General features: G+C 37.4%; 1 protein-coding gene across 7 annotated transcripts in view; it reads left to right on the forward strand.

The window, feature by feature from the left end:
• The window catches only part of GALC (galactosylceramidase), a 105,309-nt gene that overhangs the window by 11,301 nt on the left and 69,851 nt on the right, over positions 1-24,157 (forward strand). For 6 of the 7 annotated variants that reach the window (XR_014242220.1, XR_014242221.1, XR_014242222.1 and 3 more), the window contains exons 2-6: positions 14,543-14,611; positions 14,872-14,935; positions 16,506-16,619; positions 18,651-18,790; positions 20,683-20,721. Coding sequence is in view for 1 of the 7 variants with exons in the window: in XM_082383674.1 (XP_082239800.1) it covers positions 14,543-14,611; positions 14,872-14,935; positions 16,506-16,619; positions 18,651-18,790; positions 20,683-20,721 (426 nt within the window). In the remaining 6 variants the exon portion in view is untranslated. The remainder of the gene's footprint in view (positions 1-14,542; positions 14,612-14,871; positions 14,936-16,505; positions 16,620-18,650; positions 18,791-20,682; positions 20,722-24,157) is intronic. The other variant, XR_014242224.1, reaches the window with a different exon arrangement.

A 24,157-nucleotide genomic window follows, 5' to 3' on the forward strand; every position in this document is an offset into this window, starting at 1 on the left:
CGGCTACTTCCCACTAGCTATCTATTTTACATTTGGTAGTGTGTATATGTCCATATATACACTACCACTCTCTCACCTTGTCCCAGCTTACCCTTCCCCCTCCCTGTGTCCTCAAGTCCATTCTCTAGTAGGTCTGCGTCTTTATTCCCATCTTGCCCCTAGGTTCTTCATGACCTTTTTTTTTTTCTTTTTTTTTAGATTCCATATATATGTGTTAGCATGTGTTAGCATTTGTTATGTTATGTTAGCATTTGTTTTTCTCTTTCTGACTTACTTCACTCTGTGTGACAGACTCTAGGTCCATCCACCTCACTACAAATAATTCAATTTTGTTCCTTTTTATGACTGAGTAATATTCCATTGTATATATGTGCCACATTATCCATTCATCTGTTGATGGACACTTAGGTTGCTTCCATGTCCTGGCTATTGTAAATAGAGCTGCAATGAACATTGTGGTACATGACTCTTTTTGAATTATGGTTTACTCACGGTATATGCCCAGTAGTGGGATTGCTGGGTCGTATGGTAGTTCTTTTTTTATTTTTTTAAGGAACCTCCATACTGTTCTCCATAGTGGCTGCACCAATTTACATTTCCACCAACAGTGCAAGAGGGTTCCCTTTTCTCCACACCCTCTCCAGCATTTATTGTTTGTAGATTTTTTGATGATAGCCATTCTGACCGCTGTGAGATGATATCTCATTGTAGATTTGATTTGAATTTCTCTAATGATTAATGATGTTGAGCATTCTTTCATGTGTTTGTTGGCAATCTGTATATGTTCTTTGGAGAAATGTCTATTTAGGTCTTCTGCCCATTTTTGAATTGGGTTGTTTGTTTTTTTGATATTGAGCTGCATGAGCTGCTTGTGAATTTTGGAGATTAATCCTTTGTCAGTTGCTTCATTTGCAAATATTTTCTCCCATTCTGAAGGTTGTCTTTTCATCTTGTTTATGGTTTCCTTTGCTGTGCAAAAGCTTTTAAGTTTCATTAGGTCCTGCTTGTTTATTTTTGTTTTTATTTCCATTTCTCTAGGAAGTGGGTCAAAAAGGATTTTGCTGTGGTTTATGTCATACAGTGTTCTGCTTATGTTTTCCTCTAAGAGTTTGGTAGTATCTGGCCTTACATTTAGGTCTTTAATCCATTTTGAGTTTATTTTTGTGTGTGGTCTTAGGGAGTGTTCTAATTTCATTCTTTTACATGTAGCTGTCCAGTTTTCCCAGCACCACTTATTGAAGAGGCTGTCTTTTCTCCACTGTATATTCTTGCATCCTTTATCAAAGATAAGTTGACCATATGTGCGTGGGTTTATCTCTGGGCTTTCTATCCTGTTCCATTGATCTATATTTCTGTTTTTGTGCCAGTACCATACTGTCTTGATTACTGTAGCTTTGTAGTATAGTCTGAAGTCTGGGAGCATGATTCTTCCAGCTCCGTTTTTCTTTCTCAGGATTGCTTTGGTTATTCAGGGTCTTTTGTGTTTCCATACAAACTGTGAAATTTTTTGTTCTAGTTCTGTGAAAAATGCCATTGGTAGTTTGATAGGGATTGCATTGAATCTGTAGATTGCTTTGGGTAGTAGAGTCATTTTCACAATGTTGATTCTTCCAATCCAGGAACATGGTATATCTCTCCATCTATTTGTATCATCTTTAATTTCTTTCATCAGTGTCATAATTTTCTGCATACAGGTCTTTAGTCTCCTTAGGTAGGTTTATTCCTAGATATTTTATTCTTTTTGTAGCAATGATAAATGGAAGTGTTTTCTTAATTTCACTTTCAGATTTTTCATCATTAGTATATAGGAATGCAAGAGATTTCTGTGCATTAATTTTGTATCCTGCTACCTTACCAAATTCATTGATTAGCTCTGGTACTTTTCTGGTAGCATCTTTAGGATTCTTTGTGTATAGTGTCATGTCATCTGCAAACAGTGACAGCTTTACTTCTTCTTTTCCAATTTGGATTCCTTTTATTTATTTTTCTTCTCTGATTGCTGTGGCTAAAACTTCCAAAACTATGTTGAATAATAGTGGTGAGGGTGGGCAGCCTTGTCTTGTTCCTGATCTTAGTGGAAATGGTTTCAGTTTTTCACCATTGAGGACGATGTTGGCTGTGGCTTTGTCATATATGGCCTTTATTATGTTGATGTAAGTTCCCTCTATGCCTACTTTCTGGAAGGTTTTTATCATAAATTGGTGTTGAATTTTGTCGAAAGCTTTCTGTGCATCTATTGAGATGATCATATGGTTTTTATCCTTCAATTTGTTAGTATGGTGTATCACATCGATTGATTTTGCGTATATTGAAGAATCCTTGCATTCCTGGGATAAAACCCTCTTGATCATGGTGTATGACCCTTTTAATGTGCTGTTGGATTCTGTTTGCTAGTATTTTGTTGAGGATTTTTGCATCTGTGTTTATCAGTGATACTGGTCTGTAGTTTTCTTTTTTTGTGACATCTTTGTCTGGTTTTGGTATCAGGGTGATGGTAGCATCATAGAATGAGTTTGGGAGTGTTCCTCCCTCTGCTATATTTTGGAAGAGTTTGAGAAGGATGGGTGTTAGCTCTTCTCTAAATGTTTGATAGACTTCTCCTGTGAAGCCATCTGCTCCTGGGCTTTTGCTTGTTGGAAGACTTTTAATCACAGTTTCAATTTCAGTGCTTGTGATTGGTCTGTTCATATTTTCTATTTCTTCATGGTTCAGTCTTGGAAGGTTGTGCATTTCTAAGACTTTGTCCATTTCTTTCAGGTTCTCCATTTTATTGGCATATAGTTGCTTGTAGTAATCTCTCATGTTCCTTTGTATTTCTGCAGTGTCAGTTGTTACTTCCCCTTTTTCATTTCTAATTCTATTGATTTGAGTCTTCTCCCTTTTTTTCTTGATGATTCTGGCTAATGGTTTATGAATTTTGTTTATCTTCTCAAAGAACCAGCTTTTAGTTTTATTGATCTTTGCTATTGTTTCCTTATTTCTTTTTCATTTATTTTTGATCTGATCTTTATGATTTCTTTCCTTCTGCTAACTTTGGGGTTTTTTTCTTCTTCTTTCTTTAATTGTGTTAAGTGTAATGTTAGGTTGTTTATTTGAGATGTTTCTTAAGGTAGGATTGTAGTGCTATAAATTTCCCTCTTAAAACTGCTTTTGCTGCATCCCAAAAGTTTTGGGTCGTCGTGTTTTCATTGTCATTTGTCTCTAGGTATTTTTTGATTTCCTCTTTGATTTCTTCAGTGATCCTTTGGTTATTAAGTAGAGTATTGTTTAGCCTCCATGTGTTTGTATTTTTTACATATTTTTTCCTATAATTGATACCTAGTCTCATAGCATTGTGGGCAGAAAAGATACTTGATACGACTTCAGTTTTCTTAAGTTTACCAAAGCTTGACTTGTGACCCAAGATATGATCTATCCTGGAGAATGTTCCATGAGCACTTGAGAAGAAAGTATATTATGTTGTTTTTGGGTGGAATGTCCTGTAAATATCAATTAAGTCCATGTTGTTTAATGTATCATTTAAAGCTTGTGTTCCCTTATTTATTTTCATTTTGGATGATCTGTCCATTGGTGAAAGTGGGGTGTTAAAGTCCCCTACTATGATTGTGTTACTGTTAATTTCCCCTTTTATGGCTGTTAGTATTTGCCTTATATATTGAGGTGCTCCTATGTTGGGTGCATAAATATTTACAGTTGTTATATCTTCTTCATGCATTGATCCCTTGATCATTATGTAGTGTTCTTCTTTGTCTCTTGTAATACTCTTTGTTTTAAAGTCTATTCTGTCTGATATGAGAATTGCTACTCCATCTTTCTTTTGATTCCATTTGCATGGAATATCTTTTTCCATCCCCTCACTTTCAGTCTGTATGTGTCCCTAGGTCTGAAGTGGGTCTCTTGTAGACAGCATATATACGGGTCTTGTTTTTGTATCCATTCAGCTAGTCTGTGTCTTTTGGTTGGAGCATTTAATCCATTTACATTTTAGGTAATTACCGATACGTATGTTCCTATTACCATTTTCTTAATTGTTTTGGGTTTGTTATTGTAGGTCTTTTCCTTGTGTTGTGTTTCCTGCCTAGAGAAGTTCCTTTAGCCTTTGTTGTAAAGCTGGTTTGGTGGTGCTGAATTCTGTTAGTTTTTGCTTGTCTGTAAAGGTTTTAATTTCTCTGTCAAATCTGAATGAGATCCTTGCTGGATAGAGTAATCTTGGTTGTAGGTTTTTCCCTTTCATCACTTTAAATATGTCCTGCCACTCCCTTCTGGCTTGCAGAGTTTCTGCTGAAAGATCAGCTGTTAACCTTATGGGATTCCCTTGTATGTTATTTGTTGTTTTTCCCTTGCTGCTTTTAATATTTTTTCTTTGTATTTAATTTTTGATAGTTTGATTAATATGTATCTTGGCGTGTTTCTCCTTGGATTTATCCTGTATGGAACTCTCTGTGCTTCCTGCATTTGAGTAACTATTTCCTTACCCATATTAGGGAAGTTTTAAACTATAATGTCTTCAAATATTTTCTCAGTCCCTTTCTTTTTCTCTTCTTCTGCAACCCCTATAATTCGAATGTTGGTGCGTTTTATATTGTCCCAGAGGTCTCTGAGACTGTCCTCAATTCTTTTCATTCTTTTTTCTTTATTCTGCTCTGCGATAGTTATTTCCTCTATTTTATCTTCCAGGTCACTTATCCATCCTTCTGCCTGTTATTCTGCTATTGATTCCTTCTAGAGAGTTTTTAATTTCATTTATTGTGTTGTTCCTCATTGTTTGTTTGCTCTTTAGTTCTTCTAGGTCCTTTTTAAACGTTTCTTGTATTTTCTCCTTTCTATTTCCAAGATTTTGGATCATCTTTACTATCATTATTCTGAATTCTTTTTCAGGTAGACTGCCTATTTCCTCTTCATTTATTATGTCTGGTGGGTTTTCACCTTGCTCCTTCATCTGCTGTGTGTTTCCTTGTCTTATTTTGCTTAACCTACTGGTTTTCAGGTCTCCTTTTTGCAGGCTGCAGGTTCATAGTTCCCGTTGTTTTTGGTGTGTGCCTCCAGTGGCTAAGGTTGGTTCAGTGGGTTGTGTAGGCTTCTTGGTGGAGGGGACTAGTGCCTGTGTTCTGGTGGATGAGGCTGTATCTTGTCTTTCTGGTGGGCAGGTCCATGTCTCGTGTTGTGTTTTGGGATGTCTGTGGCCTTATTATGATTTTAGGCAGCCTCTCTGCTAATGGGTGGAGTTGTGTTCCTGTCTTGCTAGTTGTTTGGCATAGGGTGTCCAGCACTGTAGCTTGCTGGTCATTGAGTGGAGCTGGGTCTTGGCGTGAGATGGAGAGCTCTGGGAGATTTTCGCCATTTGATATTATGTGGAGCTGGGAGGTCTCTGTTAGACCAGTGTCTTGAACTTGGCTGTCCCATGTCAGAGGCACAGCCCTGACGCCTGACTGGAGCACCAAGAGCCTGTTATCCACACTCAGAATAAAAGGGAGAAAAAAAGAAAGAAAGAAAGAAAAAGATAAAATAAAATAAAATAAGATAAAATAAAAAAATTATTAACATAAAAACCAAAAAATAATTATTAAAAATTTTTTTTAAAGTAATTAAAAAAAAAAGAAAGAAAGAAGAGAACAACTAAACCAAAAAGCAAATCCACCAATGATAGCAAGTGCTGAATAGTTTATTAAAAAGAGAAAAGAAAAAAAAAAGGACAGAACCCTAGGTCAAATGGTAAAAGCAAAGCTATACAGACAAAATCACACACAGAATCATATGCATACACTCACAAAAAGAGAAAAGGGGAAAAATATATATATATCGTTACTCCCAAAATCCACCTCCTCAATTTGGGGTGATTCGTTGTCTATTCAGGTATTCCACAGATGCAGGGTACATCAAGTTGATTGTTGAGATTTAATTCGCTGCTCCTGACGCTGCTGGGAGAGATTTCCCTTTCTCTTCTTTGTTCGCACAGCTCCCGGGGTTCAGCTTTGGCCCCGCCTCTGTGTGTAGGTGGCCTGAGGGCGTGTGTTCTTCGCTCAGAGAGGACGGGGTTAAAGAAGCAGCTGCTTCGGGGGCTCTGGCTCACTCAGGCCGGGGGGAGGGACGGGTACGGATGCGGGGCGAGCCTGCGGTGGCAGAGGCCACTGTGATGTTGCACCAGCCAGAGGCGCGCCGTGTGTTCTCCCGGGGAAGTTGTCCCTGGATCACGGGACCCTGGCAGTGGCGGGCTGCACAGGCTCCCGGGAGGGGAGGTGTGGAGAGTGACCTGTGCTCGCACACAGGCTTCTTGGTGGCTGCAGCAGCAGCCTTAGCGTCTCATGCCCGTCTCTGGGGTCCGCACTGATAGCCGCGGCTTGCCCCCGTCTCTGGAGCTCCTTTAAGCAGCGCTCTTAATCCCCTCTCCTCGTGCACCAGGAAACAAATAGGCAAGAAAAAGTCTCTTGCCTTTTCAGCAGTTCCAGACCTTTTCCCGTATACTCCCTCCTGGCTAGCTGTGGCCCACTAGCCCCCTTCAGGCTGTGTTCACGCAGCTCCCTCCAACTGGTGCAGGTCCCATCCCTATTCTTTTGTGTCTGTTTTTTCTTTTTTCTTTTGCCCTACCCAGGTACGTGGGGAGTTTCTTGCCTTTTGGGAGGTCTGAGGTCTTCTGCCAGCATTCGGTAGGTGTTCTGTAGGAGTTGCTCCACATGTAGATGTATTTCTGATGTATCTGTGGGCAGGAAGGTGATCTCCACGTCTTACTCTTCTGTCATCTTGAAGCTTCTCTGTGTGCTTTTTACTATGATTGCAAGATGCCCTCAGTGATAACCGTCAGAAAACTTTGAAAATAAAAAGTTTATTACTCACAGGTCCTGGAAAGCACTTGGCATACCTCGGCCACACAGGGAGGTTGTAGGTAGAGAGGGGGGTGTGGGCCTGGGGTTCTGCTTTCATTAGGGCCAAGGGTGAGGCCTAGGGTTTTGTGGGCTTACTTTTTATTGGTGAGTTCAAAACTTAAGAGTAGAAATTTAGTGCAGGAAGAGAAAAAATAAGTGACCCTAATGATGGTCAGTTATTGAAATCAACCAAGATCGCTAAAACAAAGAATCCCCCCCACCCGCTCCCGCCAACCCCGGCCGGCCTGGCTCTTTATCTGGTTCTGTGGCTGGCAGTGTGTTTATCTGAGATAGGTGCCTGTGAAGTGGATAATTCTGGGTGGATGCCTTGCAGTCAGAGCTTCAGTCCTGCCCGTTACAAACAAGGAGCAACCGGCTGTTGGGGACCGCACTGCAATCCACCCTTGGTGCCTGGGCATCGGAGTCAGCGGTGAAGACGTTAACTGCCCGAGTAGCTGATTTACTAAAAGTCAGGGATAAGGGCCTCTTGTAACCTAGAAAGGATTTTAGTAGCACTCCTATAATAATTATATTGTACAAACGATAGTCCTGAAATCCAGCTGGTAGCCATTGACCCAAGCTTAAAGGGTCACACCTTGAAACGAGGTCAGTGATCTTGGGGCCCTAGGGATCCGTTCAAAGATTAGAAAATGTTATGATTAACATCTTGGGACATCTGGTGTAAGTAGGTTTCAGTCTGTGCTGAGTTGGTGGATTGCTCCATATCGCACCCAACCACTCTCTTAGAATAGGTCAGTTCAATTAAAGGATTGTGTCTCATTTGAGGAGGCAGCGATGCAGGTGTGTTTATAAAGTTAGGCCTCTATGGTGCAAATATTTGATTCAGGTTATTTCATAAGAGGCATTTCTACGGAAACAAAAGAAAAACAATGGTTAGTGGTTGGAGCAGATTATAAACCTAGTCTGAGTCCTGAGGGTAGCCAGTTGAGATTTCTAGATGTAGGACTTGAAGCATCTTCAGACGGGGTGGGGACAGATGGTGGCGGTCATAGATTTTCCTGGTTTGTAGTTTGAATATCTCTGGTGGTGGTGGGGTTCTTTCTGAGTGGTCCATACAGCAAGAGGCACGAAGATTGTTCATACATGAACTGTTGTAGTGATTTCTCTGGAGTTTATATCTAGTTGTCCCACTTTAGCTTGCATGGCTTCAGGAAAAGGGCAATTTTAGTTCTCAATAATTCCAAGTCAGAAAGGTGGGAAAAAATTGGAAACAATATCTGGAGAGTTGTAGCCAGATATTAGAGGAAGTGAGAAGAATTCAGTATTCAGTCCAGTTTACAAGTAGAAAACAAACCTCAAAGGCAATTAACAGGACTAAAATCTGATATCCACAGGGTGTCCTATAGTTTCCCCTTCCCCCCACCTTTTATCAGAGATAACCCAAATAAGGCTAATTTACTTGCAAAATAAGTCTGGCCTGATTATTTAATAATTAATTTATTTATTATTTATTAAGTGCAACAAGAATAGTGATAGACCATATAGGCTCTTTCAAGTATACTCTGCTGGACCTTCACACAAGGAATCACAGATTGGACTCTTAGAAGTCTCTCTCAAGGTAGGAAGCCAAGCTATGAGCTTACCATCAGACTTTCCCTGCAGTACTGATAGATTTGGGTGAATTCCTTTCTTCTCGAGGTCTGCCAAATATCCTGAGGTTCCTACATCTGCCAGGAAGCGACCTTCCTTACTCACCTGGTAAGGCTTCTGTAAGCAAGTTGCCAGGCTGATTTTTCCAAGGAGCTTTATTGGCTCCATGAGTCAACCTTAGTTCCTTAATTCTGCCTGGTCATATCTGAGTCTATGTGCATCTCTCTCAAATATGACATTCCAGTTAAAACCTTGGTAATATAATCAGTGTTTCCAATTGTGTCCTGTTACAAGGAGGACAGATTCTTAGGAACTTATGCAAATAAATATATTGCTATGAAAATGAGAATACTCACTAAGAGTTTCTAAATTCTTAAGGGATCAGGTAGGGAGAAATTTGTTTTATCTTTGTTTACAAGGGTACACTTTACCAAATTGCTGTAAGTCATAGACAGCTTAGAAAAAAAGGTTTCCTTAAGTCTGGGGGAAAAAAAAAAACCATTCAAGAACTAACAATGTTTCAGATAAAAAATCATAAAAATTATAATTATCCTCATCAGTTCATTCAGTTCCTTGTAATTAATTCTGATTGATCTTGATCTTTAGTTAGCAGTTTTATGAATCTTTTTTTACCTTAGAGTTCTGTAAATTCTTACCCAGTTGAGCAATATGATCTGAAAATTATCAGAATCCTGTACTTTAAGTTAGAGTCCTTTCCACAAGTCTTCTTGAAGATGAAGTGCTTTTTGACGAACACTTTTGCAAAAGCATCAGAGTAAAACAATAACTGTCTGTAAATGGCAAAAAGACTTAAACACGACCATGTTAAAGATCTGATAAAGTTTATTATAATGCAAATGACAAGGAAATTAGGTTATTTCTGTGACATACAACATTTTAATATAATAACTAGAATTACAAGTGATAACATTATACCAGGATATAGCAGGTATCTAGGAATTTCATGTAATTTCTGAAACACATATATTAGTAACATATATCAATACAAATATAACCTAAAGAAGGTTTAGCATTATGTCTTTGACAGTGCTTCCCATGCAATTTAACATACCAAATAAGCCTAATTAGTTTAATGTCTGTCTTTTTATAAGGAGAAAGACCACATCTTTTGAGATGTTCCAGGGCCCATCTGGAAAAATCTCAAAGTTATTTTGAGGTCAAAAAGACTTCATTTAGAATTTGATTTTGGGAAGTTTGTCAAAATATCAAAAGGTGTTAAAACACTTGATTAAATAGGATTGTTGGTCACTGTGAAATAATACTTAGTTATCCATTTAACCAAAATGACAAGAACTTCACAGGCAAATACAAAAAGTTACTTATTTTAATCCCAGTTTAACCGCCCCAAACACACAACCTTAGCTCTTTTAATAGAGAAGACTCAGGTTTTTTGTTTTTTTTTTTAAGTAATTAAAGATTCAGTAAAGATAATGTGAAGCATAGAATATTATTTTGATAAAACACAGAATCTTTATTTCCTAGGCAGGTTACTTAAAAGGTAAAGAAAAACCTTTCACAGGCTTATCAAGGGCAGACCAATAGTCTAATAAAAATTTGTCTTTTTAGCAGATGAAAGATAATTAAGTTTTAGTTTTACATAAGTACACTATTAAAGTTTATTTTAAAAAATCCTTCTAATAAATTTATTTCATTTTTAGCTAGCTTGACTACGCAGGTAAAATTCCCTCTCTTCTTCTCTCTGTCTTTCTCTTTCCCCAGCTTCTATATCCATTCATTTTGTCTACTTTAGGACAAAATTACTTTCATTTCCCTAACAAAAATACATCTCCCTACCTCATACCTTTTCTTAGCCAAAATACATCCTACTTTCCTTGATAGAATTGTTTCTCTTATTATTTCTAGTATTTTAATTACATATATTAGTTAGAATGCTTGACTCTTATAAACCTTAATTTCTAGTGAAAACTAGGAAGTAAACAATTGTGAGCTGTTATACCAGTATTCTGTAGGTTGGCAAATTTATGAATACATTTTATAATTTCTAGAAGCATATGCTTCTTTTTTTGTACAGTTTTTCATTGTAGCACAAGACATGTTTACTAACAGATCTAAATATCTTTTGTTTCTCTGTGATAAGAAACCAAAAGTAGATAAACCTATGTTCAGTAATTAATGTTTTAGCATTTTATATTATTTGGAAATTTTCTATATATTTAATGAATTTCCATCATTTAACTTAGCAAAACTCTAAGGTTTCAAGTTACCAATGAGATTTGGGTGACTATTTTTAAGTAGACATACCATAAAACATAATTATTTTTGAAAAGTGGATGTCTCGGCGATCAGAGCTTAAGTTATGCATTTGTATTACAAGAAGGAAAACCCAGTGGATAACTTGGTCTGTAGTCTGATCACAGATCTGACCTTCTACTGTGGGAAAAAAAATCTTTTCCCTAACCCAGCTGATTTTTACACTTTTATTTCCTAATGTTGCAACCTCACTCATAGGTGCTGGTGCATATTTCAAGGTAAACAGTAGACTAATGGGCTAATGTATTTATTCTTTACTACTACCATCCTCCTTTTTATTTTTGTGGTTTAAACCTGGAATAGCCAGTATTTCATAAAATGAGGACTCATAATGTCCTAATATCTTTACTTTGATATTAAATCCATTGTTTAACTTGCTGAAAATGGAAATGTTTTGTTATTTTATGTTTATTAGCTCAGTTTAAAATTATTAAAATGAGAAGAATTGTTTCATAACTCAGAATAGGAGACTGTTATCTATTCTAATAGTGTCCTTATGTGTAATGCATCACTCATCTTAGAAGTTCGGTGAATGCCGATTGAATGAAAATGGTTGCAACGCTATATTTGTACACCACTTTCAACTTCTTTCTGAAGTCCCTGGTACCTAGCACAGTTTGTGGCAGTAAGTGTTTGGAATCTTGATATTTGATAGGGAAGGCAGTATGGTGCACGTGGACTTAAGAGCAGATTGCTAGGGATCTGTTCTGGGCCATGCCACTCACTGTACAGCCTTGGGCAGGTTATGCAACCTCCCTGTATCTCAGGTTTTTTTCTGGGGACACGGTGATACCTACCTGGTAGGAACATTGTGAGGATAGATGTCAAAGCACAGGATGGCATCTGTCACATGACTAATTTTGGTTAATATCATTCTGTTTCCTAGATTAGTGGGGAGGAAGTTATTCCAAGGATTTTAAATGAAAAACGTGTTCCGGTTTGGTTATACGATGCCTGCCATTTGTTGAGAGCTTACTATGTTCCAGCTACTGTGCTAAGGCTTCCTGGGCTGCTTGTAAAGAGCTCCAGGCCTTATTCAGGGAGCGTGATTAGTAATTTGGTAATTTGTTACTGCTTCATGGTACAATTCAACGTTTGGCTGTACTGCTCCTAACTGACTGTTGCCATTGACTAATGCTTTTGCATTGGGTGTGACTATAGGCTTGCGATAGAGTAATGATGTGGTGTGGTTACTCAAAGTTGGCACTTTCTGTGTTAGGGATACAAGAGCACAGAGAGCAAAATAACCGCCAAACAGTGAAACACATTGTTCTAACAACAATGTATATCGTTAGCATAATGCAGAGCAGGCAGCATTGTTTACCTGGGGTCAAGGATAGGTTAGTGTGCATATACAGCAGTCATTCACTTTAATATTTGAGCCTCTGCTAGTCCGTAAGCTCTTTGAGAAAGTGACTCTATTTTAAAAAACAATTTGTGTATACAGTGCCTGTCAATTCTTGGGAGCTTACTATGTGCCAGCTACTGTGCTAAGTCCTTTACATATACCTTATTTTAGTCTTAGGACAGCTGAATGAATAAGATAACCCACTTTATGATAAATTGCCCTTGGTCACATTGCTTGTAAATGATGTAATCAGGATACCAGCTTCATGGACGCAAAGCCTATATTATGTTGCCTGTGCAGTGCGACAAATGATAACATAAAAGATATTAAATAAATGGTTATTGAATAATAGAATAAATGGGGATATGAACTTGAATAAGACAGAGTCCTTGTCCTCAAGGAACTTAGAGGTGAAACAGAAAAGTAAAGCAGTGATGAGGGTGCAGGGACAGAAGAGTTATGGTAGCCACGTGGACCTTGTGCCGAGGGAGTCCACAGTCCAATCTGCGTCACCCTCCCCGACCCTTTTGGCACCAGGGACCGGTTTCGTGGAAGACAGTTTTCCCATGGACCGGGGGAGGGGGGATGGTTTCGGGATGATTCAAGTGCATTACATTTATTGTGCATTTTATTTCTATTATTATTACATTGTAATATATAATGAAATAATTATACAACCCACCATAATGCTGACAGGAGGTGGAGCTCAGGTGGTAATGTGAGCAATGGGGAGCGTCTGTAAATATAGATGAAGCTTCGCTCGCTCGCCCACCACTCACCTCCTGCTGTGCAGCCCCCTTCCTAATAGGCCACCGACTGTACCGGTCTGTGGCCCGGGAGTTGGGGACCCCTGACTTAAGTCAAGAAGGTATTCTTCCTTGAAGAGGTGGCGTTTGACCTGAAAGCTGAAGGATGAATTGGATTTGGCCAAATGAGGGTGTAGAATGCACTCCAGACAGAAGAAAGAGAAAAATTAGTTTGTTAGACCTAGATAGATGGTGTGAGAGTGATAAGGGGTAAAGTGTCAGAGTTAGAATCCAGATAATTAAGGGATTTGGGTATAAAACTGAACAATCTGAACTTTATCCTGAAAGCTCTTGGGGGAGGGAAGTCTTGGCAGGTTTAAACAGAGTAGTTTCATGGTTAGGTTTTTGTTTAGGGAAGATTAATCTGGCAAGTAGTATGGAGGATAAAATATGGGGAGGCAGATGGGAGACCCTGAAACCATTTAGGCTGTTCTAATAATTGAGGAGAGCCTAGATGAAAGTAGTGGAGTTGAAGATGAGGGGATGGATTTGAGAGATATTAAGGAGGTCTTGGTGACTGAAGATAGATGGAAAGTTTGATGAAAGGGTGACCCTAAATTTATGGCTCAGACAGGTGTTGTTCTTTACTAAGATAGCAAATACATGAGAAGGAAACAGATTTAGGAAAAAGTGCTATGTTTGGTTGGGGATGTGTTGAGCTTGAGGTGGCTAGAGAGTAGCTCCATGGGCCTGTGTGTCAGTGGCAGGGGCTGGGAAGGTCCTGGGTCTGAGACACCACCAGAATGTCAGCGGTAGCATATATGAGAGTCAAATAGAACATCAAGCCCCATGGAAGTCAAGTCTTGCCCTTGGCATGCACCTGGCACGGTGCTGGTTGTTTCATGTTAAAACCTATCTCTTTATTGCCCTAGCTCCTGTTGCTCCCCAAAGTATACATAATTGCTGGGTTACTGATTTTGTGGTTTCTTTGTTGAAGCAGTCATCAGCCATGGTTTAGGTGTGATCAAGTGTTATTTCCTGCATCTTCCACCTCTCTCTTTCCATTCTGATGGAAAGTCTTGTGTGAGGTTTCCTTAGTACAGCCTGGCCTGGGGAATCACTGTGTGGTCATTCTTAATAGCAAGAGGTAACACCTATAAATCTCTAATAAGAATGAGGAGAGTGGAGGTTCCTTTAAGCAGTGCTGCTTGTAATATTTTCTTGCAAGATGTTGAGGGGAAAAATTACCTGAGATTCATCTTTCCTATTCTGGCCCCCCAGATATTGTAGTTGACAAACAGCCTTAAGACAGAGAAACTGTTTCATTTCTTCTAAAAACCACTCTGTGAGTCAAGCTCCTCAAGATAAATTTGTAATAATGAGATTCATCAATAGACTTAGCAAGCTTACCTCCCAGCCAACCCTCATCTCAGTAGAAGAGAAACCTGGTTGTTGCTTGGAACCTATGTCTTAGCTATGGGACAGACAACAGCCGTATTTGCCCAATGATGGGCAAAACCAAGACAGGCAAACAGATAACCTGGGAAATGACTTTCCACAGCTCAGCGCTGCCCAAGAACTGGCTAAATATGGGCATGCTAGATGGCATGCATAAGCACTCTGAAAAGGTGTTCATTATTGGATTTGTTTTATTCATACTTTTGAAAACTTTTTTTATTTTTTAGGCCACCTCCCGACTTCTAGTAAATTACCCAGAGCCCTATCGTTCTCAAATACTGGATTATCTCTTTAAGGTAATGAAAAAATAATTATTTAATGGTATCTGTGATATCTTAGAAACTGTGGTGAATTTCACCAGTAGTCTTTAGTACCTTCACAATTCTAGTTTTTAAAAAACTAGGCAAATTACTTTTAGAATAAGATGCTGTTTATTTGAAGTTTTGCTTTGGTTTTCTCATCTGCAAAACCAAAGGCAGTGATTAGTAATTGTCTTAAAGTGTTTTGTCCTTCGTACAATGAATCACAGTGTAAATATTGTTACTTCTTTCCCCAGCCAAACTTCGGTGCCTCTTTGCATATTCTGAAAGTTGAAATAGGTGGTGATGGGCAGACAACAGGTAGGAGTATTTGTGGAATGGCATCGTTTTCCCCCAATATTTAAACCTATACTTAAACTTATGGACTGTGGTTTCAGAATATAAAGAATGCCAACATTTTTGTTGTTGATTACTGCTTAGATTGTTCTTTATTGTTCCTTCTTCATTCTAATTATTTTTAAAATATTATATCGAAATATGCATTTTTTCCATACAAAGCAGCTTGTGGACTTTAGATTGCTTATTTAGTTGAAGTACTAAGTAGTAAACAAATCCACAGTTTTTTATAAACTAATATTTACTAGACAGAGCATAGGGAGAGTTTGGAATTTTACTCAGAAGTTAAAAAAAGAAAGATTTTAATGTATAAAATATGTAAGATGTTATTAGCTTTAAATAAAATATGTGGCAAAAATATAAGTAATTTCAGAGATATTTCAGAGACAGCTTTTTTGTGTTTTAAAAATAAAATCATTTTTAACCACTAAATTTTCAATCTTCATTGTCATAATTTTGGCTTTGTGTAGTACATGTAGTCAATTAAAAAATTTATAGGTCTCTGGTTTTCAGGAAGAAGAAATTTCTCTCAGTGATTGTATATAACTTACTTTTTATCAGTTAGATTCCATTATAGTGAACCTTAGAGTATTGTCTATATACCCGTGTACCTGTTAGTGACTTGGAAGTGACTTTTGTTAAATAGATATATCTGTGTAGTGGAATTGGTATTTAATTCATGCTGAAGGAAACAATGCAAATGGAAAACAAAAGAAAATCCCATAACGAAACTATCCCCAACCTGTTATAAGAAGACATGCATTTTATTGTCAAACCCTATTTTGCAGAATTGATAATGACTGGCCATCTTCATTTGCTGAAGCTAAATTAGAGGTAGAGATACAGAAGCAGGTAGTTATTGTGAATTCTGATGTTTACCTTTAAGAAGAAAAGAGCTAGGGCCCCTCTCCTTCTGAGGCCCTTCTTAACAAGGGCAGATGTTTGTGAAATGTGGTAACACGTGAGGACTGATGTCACTTACCTACCTTGACACCCTGTAGAGGTTAGTATAGAATTTTCTTACAGTGGGAAAGTGTACTTGTTCCTTTTTTTCTCAAAATTCCGTTGTCTTGATTTAACAAGGCATATTACAGGCTCAAGGCATGGGGTATGGAAATTGGGGCTTTGGAGCCCAGGATTCACATCTAGGATTGAGAAGCTGGAAGCTGAGGTGATCTGAACTTAAAGTTGGACATAGGGATTTGAAAACCCCAGAGAGACCAAATCCCAGCAGAATATAGTCCTAGGAATTTTCAATTATATGAGTTGATAACACTTCTCTTAACACTGCTTACAATAGAAAGTTATGGTTTTATTATTTAAGACCTTTATGATGCTTATGGTAATGAAAAAATGAAATAATATGCTTTGATCATCCATCCTTAAGTTATATAAGATTATTCTTATGTGCCCTACATCAGGATTGGATCTGGGATACTACTTCTCTGAAATGTGTGTATGTGTGTAGGGGAGAGTGGCCTACAAAGCACCATTAACAGACAGTTTCCTTTCTGTTTTGCTCTCTCCCATTCAGATGGCACCGAGCCCTCCCACATGCACTATGAATTAGATGAGAATTATTTCCGAGGATATGAGTGGTGGTTAATGAAGGAAGCTAAGAAGCGGAACCCTAATATCACACTCATGGGTAAGAAGTGAAGTTTGATGTACTTTTGTAGTCTGTTTTCCTTTAATTTTTAAATTCTGAATCATGTATGTGGAGTATCTATTAATACTGTAGTATTAATAATGTTGTTAATACTACCAGTATGCTACCAGCAGCAAAGCACGTGCCAGGCATGATTCTTTCTTTGCTCATATATATTGTGTCTGATATTTATCATATCTCTGGAGTAAGACATTACTCTTCTCATTTTACAGAAACAGTGGAGGCTTTGAGAGCTTACACCACTGACTTAAGGTCAGAAAATTAGTAAATGTCAGAATCAGGTTTAGAACCTTATTCTGTTGTTTTTGATTTTTTGTTTTTTTCGTGGTGCTGTACTAATTTCCTGAACAAAATTTCTCATCAAAATTTGTAAAAGGGCAATACTATTTATACAATTGTATACTGTATGCAGCAGTATATCCCAACTATTTGCAAAAATTGTGTGCTACCTGCAGTAGTAGACCCCATTTCTAGATGAGGTACATACAAAAGTGTTTTTTGGTTTGTAGGTTTGTTTGTTTTGAACCTCAAGGATGTGGTGGTCACTGTTCTAGGCATTGGGGGTGCCTAGAACAATTCAGCCCCCCAGTTCCTGTCCTCGTGGAGCTTAGATTCCGGTGGCAGGATGGTTTCTTAAATGGGACTGTACTCCTTGCACTGTTCTCCTGTAGCAGTGCACAGACCTATAGAAGATTTCACACATACACAGTGGTGACTTACTTTTATCATTTGAAATGAATTTGATTCTTTTTTTTGTTTTTTTTTTTGAATTTGATTCTTTTAAACAGGCTTACACATTCAGGCTAAATTACACGAGTTAATGAGATCCATTTTATAGGACTTAATTTCAAGTTATTTTTAAAATCATTTTCAACCATCCAGTTAAAGGACAAGCATAAGTTTTTCTAAGTTAAAAAAAATGAGGAGGTCAGTGTGTTCTTTCTAAATGGACTTTTGTAAGAGATTCCAGAAATGTTTTGAGCAGTAAAAAAGCATCATTGACTTCAGCACATACTTGCCCACTGTGCTGTTTTCAAGGTCAGTTCTCATTTAAATGCAGAAAATCTGGCATGCTGAGCCATGTCCTAACAAAGACTTCACGTGGTGGGCCTTCAGAATGTATTTGGCATTTCATTGTCTTAAAACATTCCATTATTTTAATGTCACATTTATTATGTAGATACACTTAGGCATTCTTCTAGAGTTTAGAAAAATAAGCATTTTGTCACTTTGATTTTAATTTTTTTCAGTGGTGAACTAGATTGGTAATATATATTAACAGTTAAGGAACTTAATGTTGACCTTATTTTAATATTAATATATTAGTAAGAGAATTAGGATTTAGAATCACAATTAGTGCTTCTCTACTCTTCTCATTTTTTTTTTTTGATTAATAATAACTGGGGTATTGGAAGAATGTGGATTATTTGTTCTATATCGTGTAACAAAGGTATATTTCCCTATTGAGTCAATGGCATTTGTATTGACATAGGACAAACTAGTTTTGTTAAATTTGATTACCTGACTAATTAGTCTTTAAATAGCTTCAAGTTGTAAGAAGATGCACTAGTGAATAAGGAATTTGTATTGTACTTACCTCACAGAAATAGTTAAGCATAAGCCTTTCAAAACTCTTTGATTTGACCTTAGAGAACAAAAATTGAACATTGCATATCTTTTTAGCAGGAGGTGGGGAAGTTAAGTTAAATTGTAGGTTACATTTCTTTATATTGGTAAGTATCATTGAGAGAGGTGTTTGTTTTTATTTCTTTTTCTTGAAAGAGCATTTGGAATTATGGAACCTGACTCTTGGGATCAATAAGGAATTACTGTGTTCATAAACTGGAAGGGATTTTGAGAATTTGTGCATGGTGTGTAATCTTTCCTTTAGTCAGATCTTTATTGGCTTTTGGCTTAGCCTGTGTTCGTTCTTTTTGATTTATTTTGCTTTGTTTTTAATAGTGCCAGCACTGTTATACCTACTCCAACTTCGCCTCTTCCTCTCTGCAGGGCTGCCATGGTCGTTCCCTGGATGGCTGGGGAAGGGTTTCAACTGGCCTTATGTAAATCTTCAGCTGACTGCCTACTACGTCGTGACCTGGATTGTGGGCGCCAAGCATTATCATGATCTGGACATTGATTATATCGGAGTTAGTAATATATTTTTTAGAACATGATTAACCTTTGGACATTTATTTACAATTTTTTAAAGTAATTTGTGGCACTTTGTTGACTACTTTGTGTCATGAGACTAATTTGTTCTATTGGTGTCTATTAACAAATTAACTACATGTCACCATTTATTCTTTCTCTCTGCCCATCCAAATTCTTCCCACTTTCGAAAACTGTACTTAGTATATGCCTCCCGGAACTATTTCTTTGTTTTTGTTATTGGTACTACCCCAGCTCAAATTCTCCTTCTTCCAAGCTTTCCCTAGTTTCTCTAGTTCTTACAACAATATTGTGTTTACTGTATGGTTTAATGAATGATTACTCTCATTTTGCTCCATGAGTCTTCCGTGGTCCTAAACCAGAGGGTGGCTGACTTCTTCTTAAAGGGCCAGAGAGTAAATATTTTAGGCTTTGTGGATCAAAAGGCAATATTAAGGATATTATGTAGGTAATTATATAACCATTTAAAATGTAACCACTTAAAACTGTTAAAATCCATTTTTAGCTTTCAGGCTGTAAAAAGTACAAATGGCGGGCCAGATTTGGCAAGGTGGCAGAAATCTGCCTACCCTTTTCCTAAACAGTTATTTAACACCTTTTAATGATTTAAGAATGTAAGACATGATATCTTGTGTTTCTAGCTGGTCTGTTGGCAGGCTGGAGGGATACGTCGCCCTGCACTGTACCCCATAGAGCCTCACACACACTCATAGTGGGTCTCTATACACTTTTGCTTGTTAATATGCTGTCTGTCAAAACTGATTTTAAAAGTTTTTGTGCAATTAGCAAGCAGTTATTGAGCTTCTATTGTGTTGCAGGCATTGTGACTATTATGTTTTAGGGATACCAAGATTAATAAGCTCTTGAGGAGTTCAGTGAGAGAGGCAGACACTGGAACAGATAAAGTACAGTATCACAGGACATGATATAGGACATTAGGATGAGCCAAGGGCTCTAGGAAGCCAGAAGCAAGAATATACTTGTTTTTGTTATCCTTCCCCAGATTACAACAAAATTGTTTGAGAACTTTCTTAAATGTCAGGGTATGTTTAACCCATAGCGAAACTAAATGTAGGTTTGGGTCGAGCAGCATTCTATGGTAAAGTCACACTTAGAAAATGTTTCTGGTAAATAATGGGTTAGTCACATCTCTTTTAGACTCTTGATAATCACAATCTATGGTGAGGAAGCTTCTTTGATAAGAACACTTTCCAGTATCAGTGGAGGCTGAAAAGAGTACCTGGAGGCCAGGCCCATCTCTCAGCTGCAAACTGAAAGTCGTGGAAGTTCTCTTTCAACTCTAAAACCTCCTGCTACATGATTCTAAGCCTGAGAGATTTCTGCATGTTCCTTTTATCTGTCTTCATTAAGAGTTTGCTTTTGTTATGTAGCACATCGTTGTGATTCTGTGTGTGCGCTAAAAATATTACTCCTGTACATTGTCCTTATTAATACTTGGCTTTTGGGTGTGTGTGTAGGGGTCTTATAAGAATTATTATAACAATCCCATGTCTGTTAGGTCTCCAGTGCCTGCTATAGTCCTTGGCTTACATTGCCTTGTCAATCTTTGTTGAATGATTGAATGGATATTCCATTTTTAGAAATCTCTGGAATTAAGTGACTTTTTGAAAAATACCCACCTAATATTTTAAGGTTTTTAAAAATAATATTTTAATTAAAAATTATGTTGTCTTGTAAATATCTATCAATTTTATAACAGGACATTCCCTTAAGTAAGAAAAATGGATTTTCAGATGATAAGAAAGATGATGAGAGATAATATTAATGGGGAAAGTTTAATATTAATGATAATATTTGCTTTCTGACACAAAAACTTTCAATTCTGACATTTTGACTTTCTGTTTTGCAGATTTGGAATGAGAGGGCATTTGACATCAATTATATCAAGGTCTGTACAACTTTAAAATCTTTTTATCTTTAAGTTATTAGTGAAAAATTCCTTTATGGTTCCATGGAAATTAGTAGTAGGAACACCGTATTTTTTATAGCACAGTTATTTGTTTTGCTAGTTATAATATAAAATTCAAGCAAAATATTAATAATATTTATATTCCTGATTAAAGCATATGTAATTCCCTCTATGCCCCAAATTGCCTCTGTCCGTAGAGTTGTGTTGAGTTTTCCTACTTAAATATTCATTATTTGTGGAATTATGATAATCGTTATAAAAACAATTGTATCATTTTAGATTTTTAGGACTTCAAGAAATGTAGATTTTTCTTTCACTGTCATATATCAAAATTTATAGTATATAATCTCATTCTTGTTTTCTTTGGAATGCCTGTTATATTGGAGTGTGTTGGATGTTTCTATTTGTGATTAGCAAATAGGTACCAAGTAACATTTGCAAAGTGTGTTACTTTTTGAGGCACTTTCCCTAAATATTTATCTCTATTTAATTCTTACTACCTCCTTTATGAGGTAACTACTATTATTTCTATTTTTCAGTAAAGGAAAACCTGAGAATAATAACCCCTTCTGTCATTGGAAAACAAATGGCAGTTTAACTTTTCAGGTGGAGATATTCTTTAGTTTACTTTATGGTTATATTTGTCTTGTTTTATGTGTCTTTTCTCCAAGAAATATAATTTTGTGGTTATATTTTCTTTCAGTTTTAAAAATTTTTTTCTTTAAATTGAGTGTCTTATGTTTTTAGGCAGGTAATATCCACTAAATTTCTTTCATTTATTTATTCATTCAGTCTACCAGGAAGCATTTACTCAACACCTACTTTGTCAGGCATTGTGTACATGCTTGGAATACAAGGATAAAAAGTACTGTTTCTGCCCCAAAAGAGTTAACATCTGGGGACTAGAGTCCCATATGAACAACTAAGATATCAGCTATAATTTCTTTGGCACAATAATGCACAGGGTTGTCAGAAGGTACAGAGAGGAGGTGACACCTCTGCGTGAGTGGATTTGGGAAGTCTGTTGGAAGACTAGTTGGAATCTTCAAGGTGGGATGGATAGGAACTCCCCAAGTTGCTAAGGCAGGGCCATGCCTTTGATAAGAAGTGAAGACTGGGAGGTAAAGGGATTTGGGGGAAGAGCAAGTGGAGAAAGATGGATTAGACAAGTGGGGGCACTGAGCCATCAGTAGGCCATTATGTTCACTGCAGTAATGGCACAATTTAATCACTAGTTGTGGGGAGGAGAAGGCATAGATTTAGAGGACTGAATGCAGCCAGAGCCAGGTAACTCAAAGTTAACTCCATGCTGTAGGCCTTACCAGTGAAGTGATGAGAGTGTGGTGGTGTGGAGGTGGGACAGTGGAACTAGTGTAAGATTGAAGCACGAGAGTTGTTCATGGAAAGTTATGACTGCTGTGAGTATAGGTCTGATGAGAGCAGCAGGAGGACAGGGCAGAAGCCAAGTTAGTGGCTGTGTCCTGGGTAACCCTATCGTCAGGTGGACCGTGTTGCTGCAGTCATGGACTTTCCTCTTCCCAAATTTGACATTTCGTAGTTTTTTTTTTTCTCCTTGGGATTATACATGTCTCTTTAATTGTGTTCATTTCATTTGATGGAAACATGAGAAGCATTAGAATTTAGTTTCCTTTTGGAAAGTTTCCTAATGGTCTGCAACTAAGGTGGTTATTTTATTTTATTTATTTACTTTTTTACTATTAAGAGTCTGTTACTGATTCCATTGCATTCTAATTCAGCTTACCTGATTTGAAAGACTGTAGTTCCTGTTCTAAGACTCATCATCAGTGTTTCAAACAGTTCAGACTTCATTTCCTTTTCCCTGAAACTTTAGTTTACCTGCAGTAACATGTCTCAGGAAATAACTTTTAGTTTGCATTTGCCATTTTTGTAGCAAGATTTTATTGGAATCTGTGTCCTGTTTGTTAAAATGCCTATTGAAAGGGTTCAGTAATGGCAGATGAATGTAGGTGTTCAGGTTCGATAAGCTTAATGAATACATATTCCATATAGTATAATAAGATGGCCCCTGGAAATAATGAGGATTTGTTTTTAAGAGTAGAAATAAATACAGTACAAACAAGCAATGTATGTAAAGGTGGCAAGCCTATTATTTCTTTTTATTTTTGCTATTTACATTGTATTTATGATTTACTCTGGTTTTCAGTGATGTTTTTAAATTGTGTCTGGAAAATCCTGTCTAGGATCTGAGGGTGGTGGATGGAAATGGATGTGTGAGTCTCTGGACCCTCATTCAGTCCAATCAGAACAGCTTCCTTTTCATTTATCTTATAGGTAGGGTTTCTATCTAGGCTTTTTAGGGGGCAGAAAGGGATGGGTTCCACAGCAAAAACATTTGGAATACATTAGATGAAACTTTGCTCAAAGAATGCTGCTATTCATACTGATTTTGGCAATCTATTGTAAAACACAGCTTATAGACTTGTATATTTTGGAGTATTATTTGAATATATACTTACTTAAAAGTAAGCAATCTTAGAGGTGATGGTCTAGGAATAGCACTAGAAAAATAGATATAATATTGCGATAAATGCAAATGTGACTAAGTTGTTCTCCTTCCTCTCTGTAAGAATAAGAAAGAATTTCAGGGTGATGAAACTCAAGATTGGTCTCCTAATAGAGAGCTTGGGAGTCTCAATCCTACTGAATCTTGAGAGTTGGTCTTTATTTACTATTAAGGATCTGTTCAGATTTCTTCCAGAGTGGAATTGATTCATTATTTGCCTCCTAAAAGAGCACATTAATTGGAAATTTCTTTAGTTCAGAAAAGTTAGAAAGTGAAAAGAGAGCTTGTGAAATTCTTTGTTCTTTCTTACCTTAATTAATTCAACCAATGTTTATTGAGTACCTGCTACTATGAACCTGACAGTTCAGAGTGCTTGGGGGTATAGCAGTGGGTTTATTCACACCCATTGATCAAGAACTACTTCTGGGGCTTCCCTGGTGGCGCAGTGGTTGAGAATCTGCCTGCTAATGCAGGGGACACGGGTTCGAGCCCTGGTCTGGGAAGATCCCACATGCCGCGGAGCAGCTGGGCCCGTGAGCCACAACTACTGAGCCTGCGCGTCTGGAGCCTGTGCTCCGCAACAAGAGAGGCCGCGATAGTGAAGAGGCCCGCGCACCGCGATGAAGAGAGGCCCCCGCTTGCCGCAACTAGAGGAAGCCCTCGCACAGAAATGAAGACCCAACACAGCCAAAAATAAATATAAAAATAAATAAATAAATAAAAGAGCCTTCCCTAAAATTAAAAAAAAAAGAAAAGCAGCTTCATTATATATATATATAAAAAAAAAAAACAGAACTACTTCTGTTTTGAAACTAACATGGTATTGTGAAGCAATTATACTCGAATAAATATCTATTAAAAAAAAAAAAA

Source organism: Balaenoptera borealis, assembly GCF_965194805.1.
Source record: "Balaenoptera borealis genome assembly, chromosome: 3".
Taxonomy (NCBI): domain Eukaryota; kingdom Metazoa; phylum Chordata; class Mammalia; order Artiodactyla; family Balaenopteridae; genus Balaenoptera; species Balaenoptera borealis.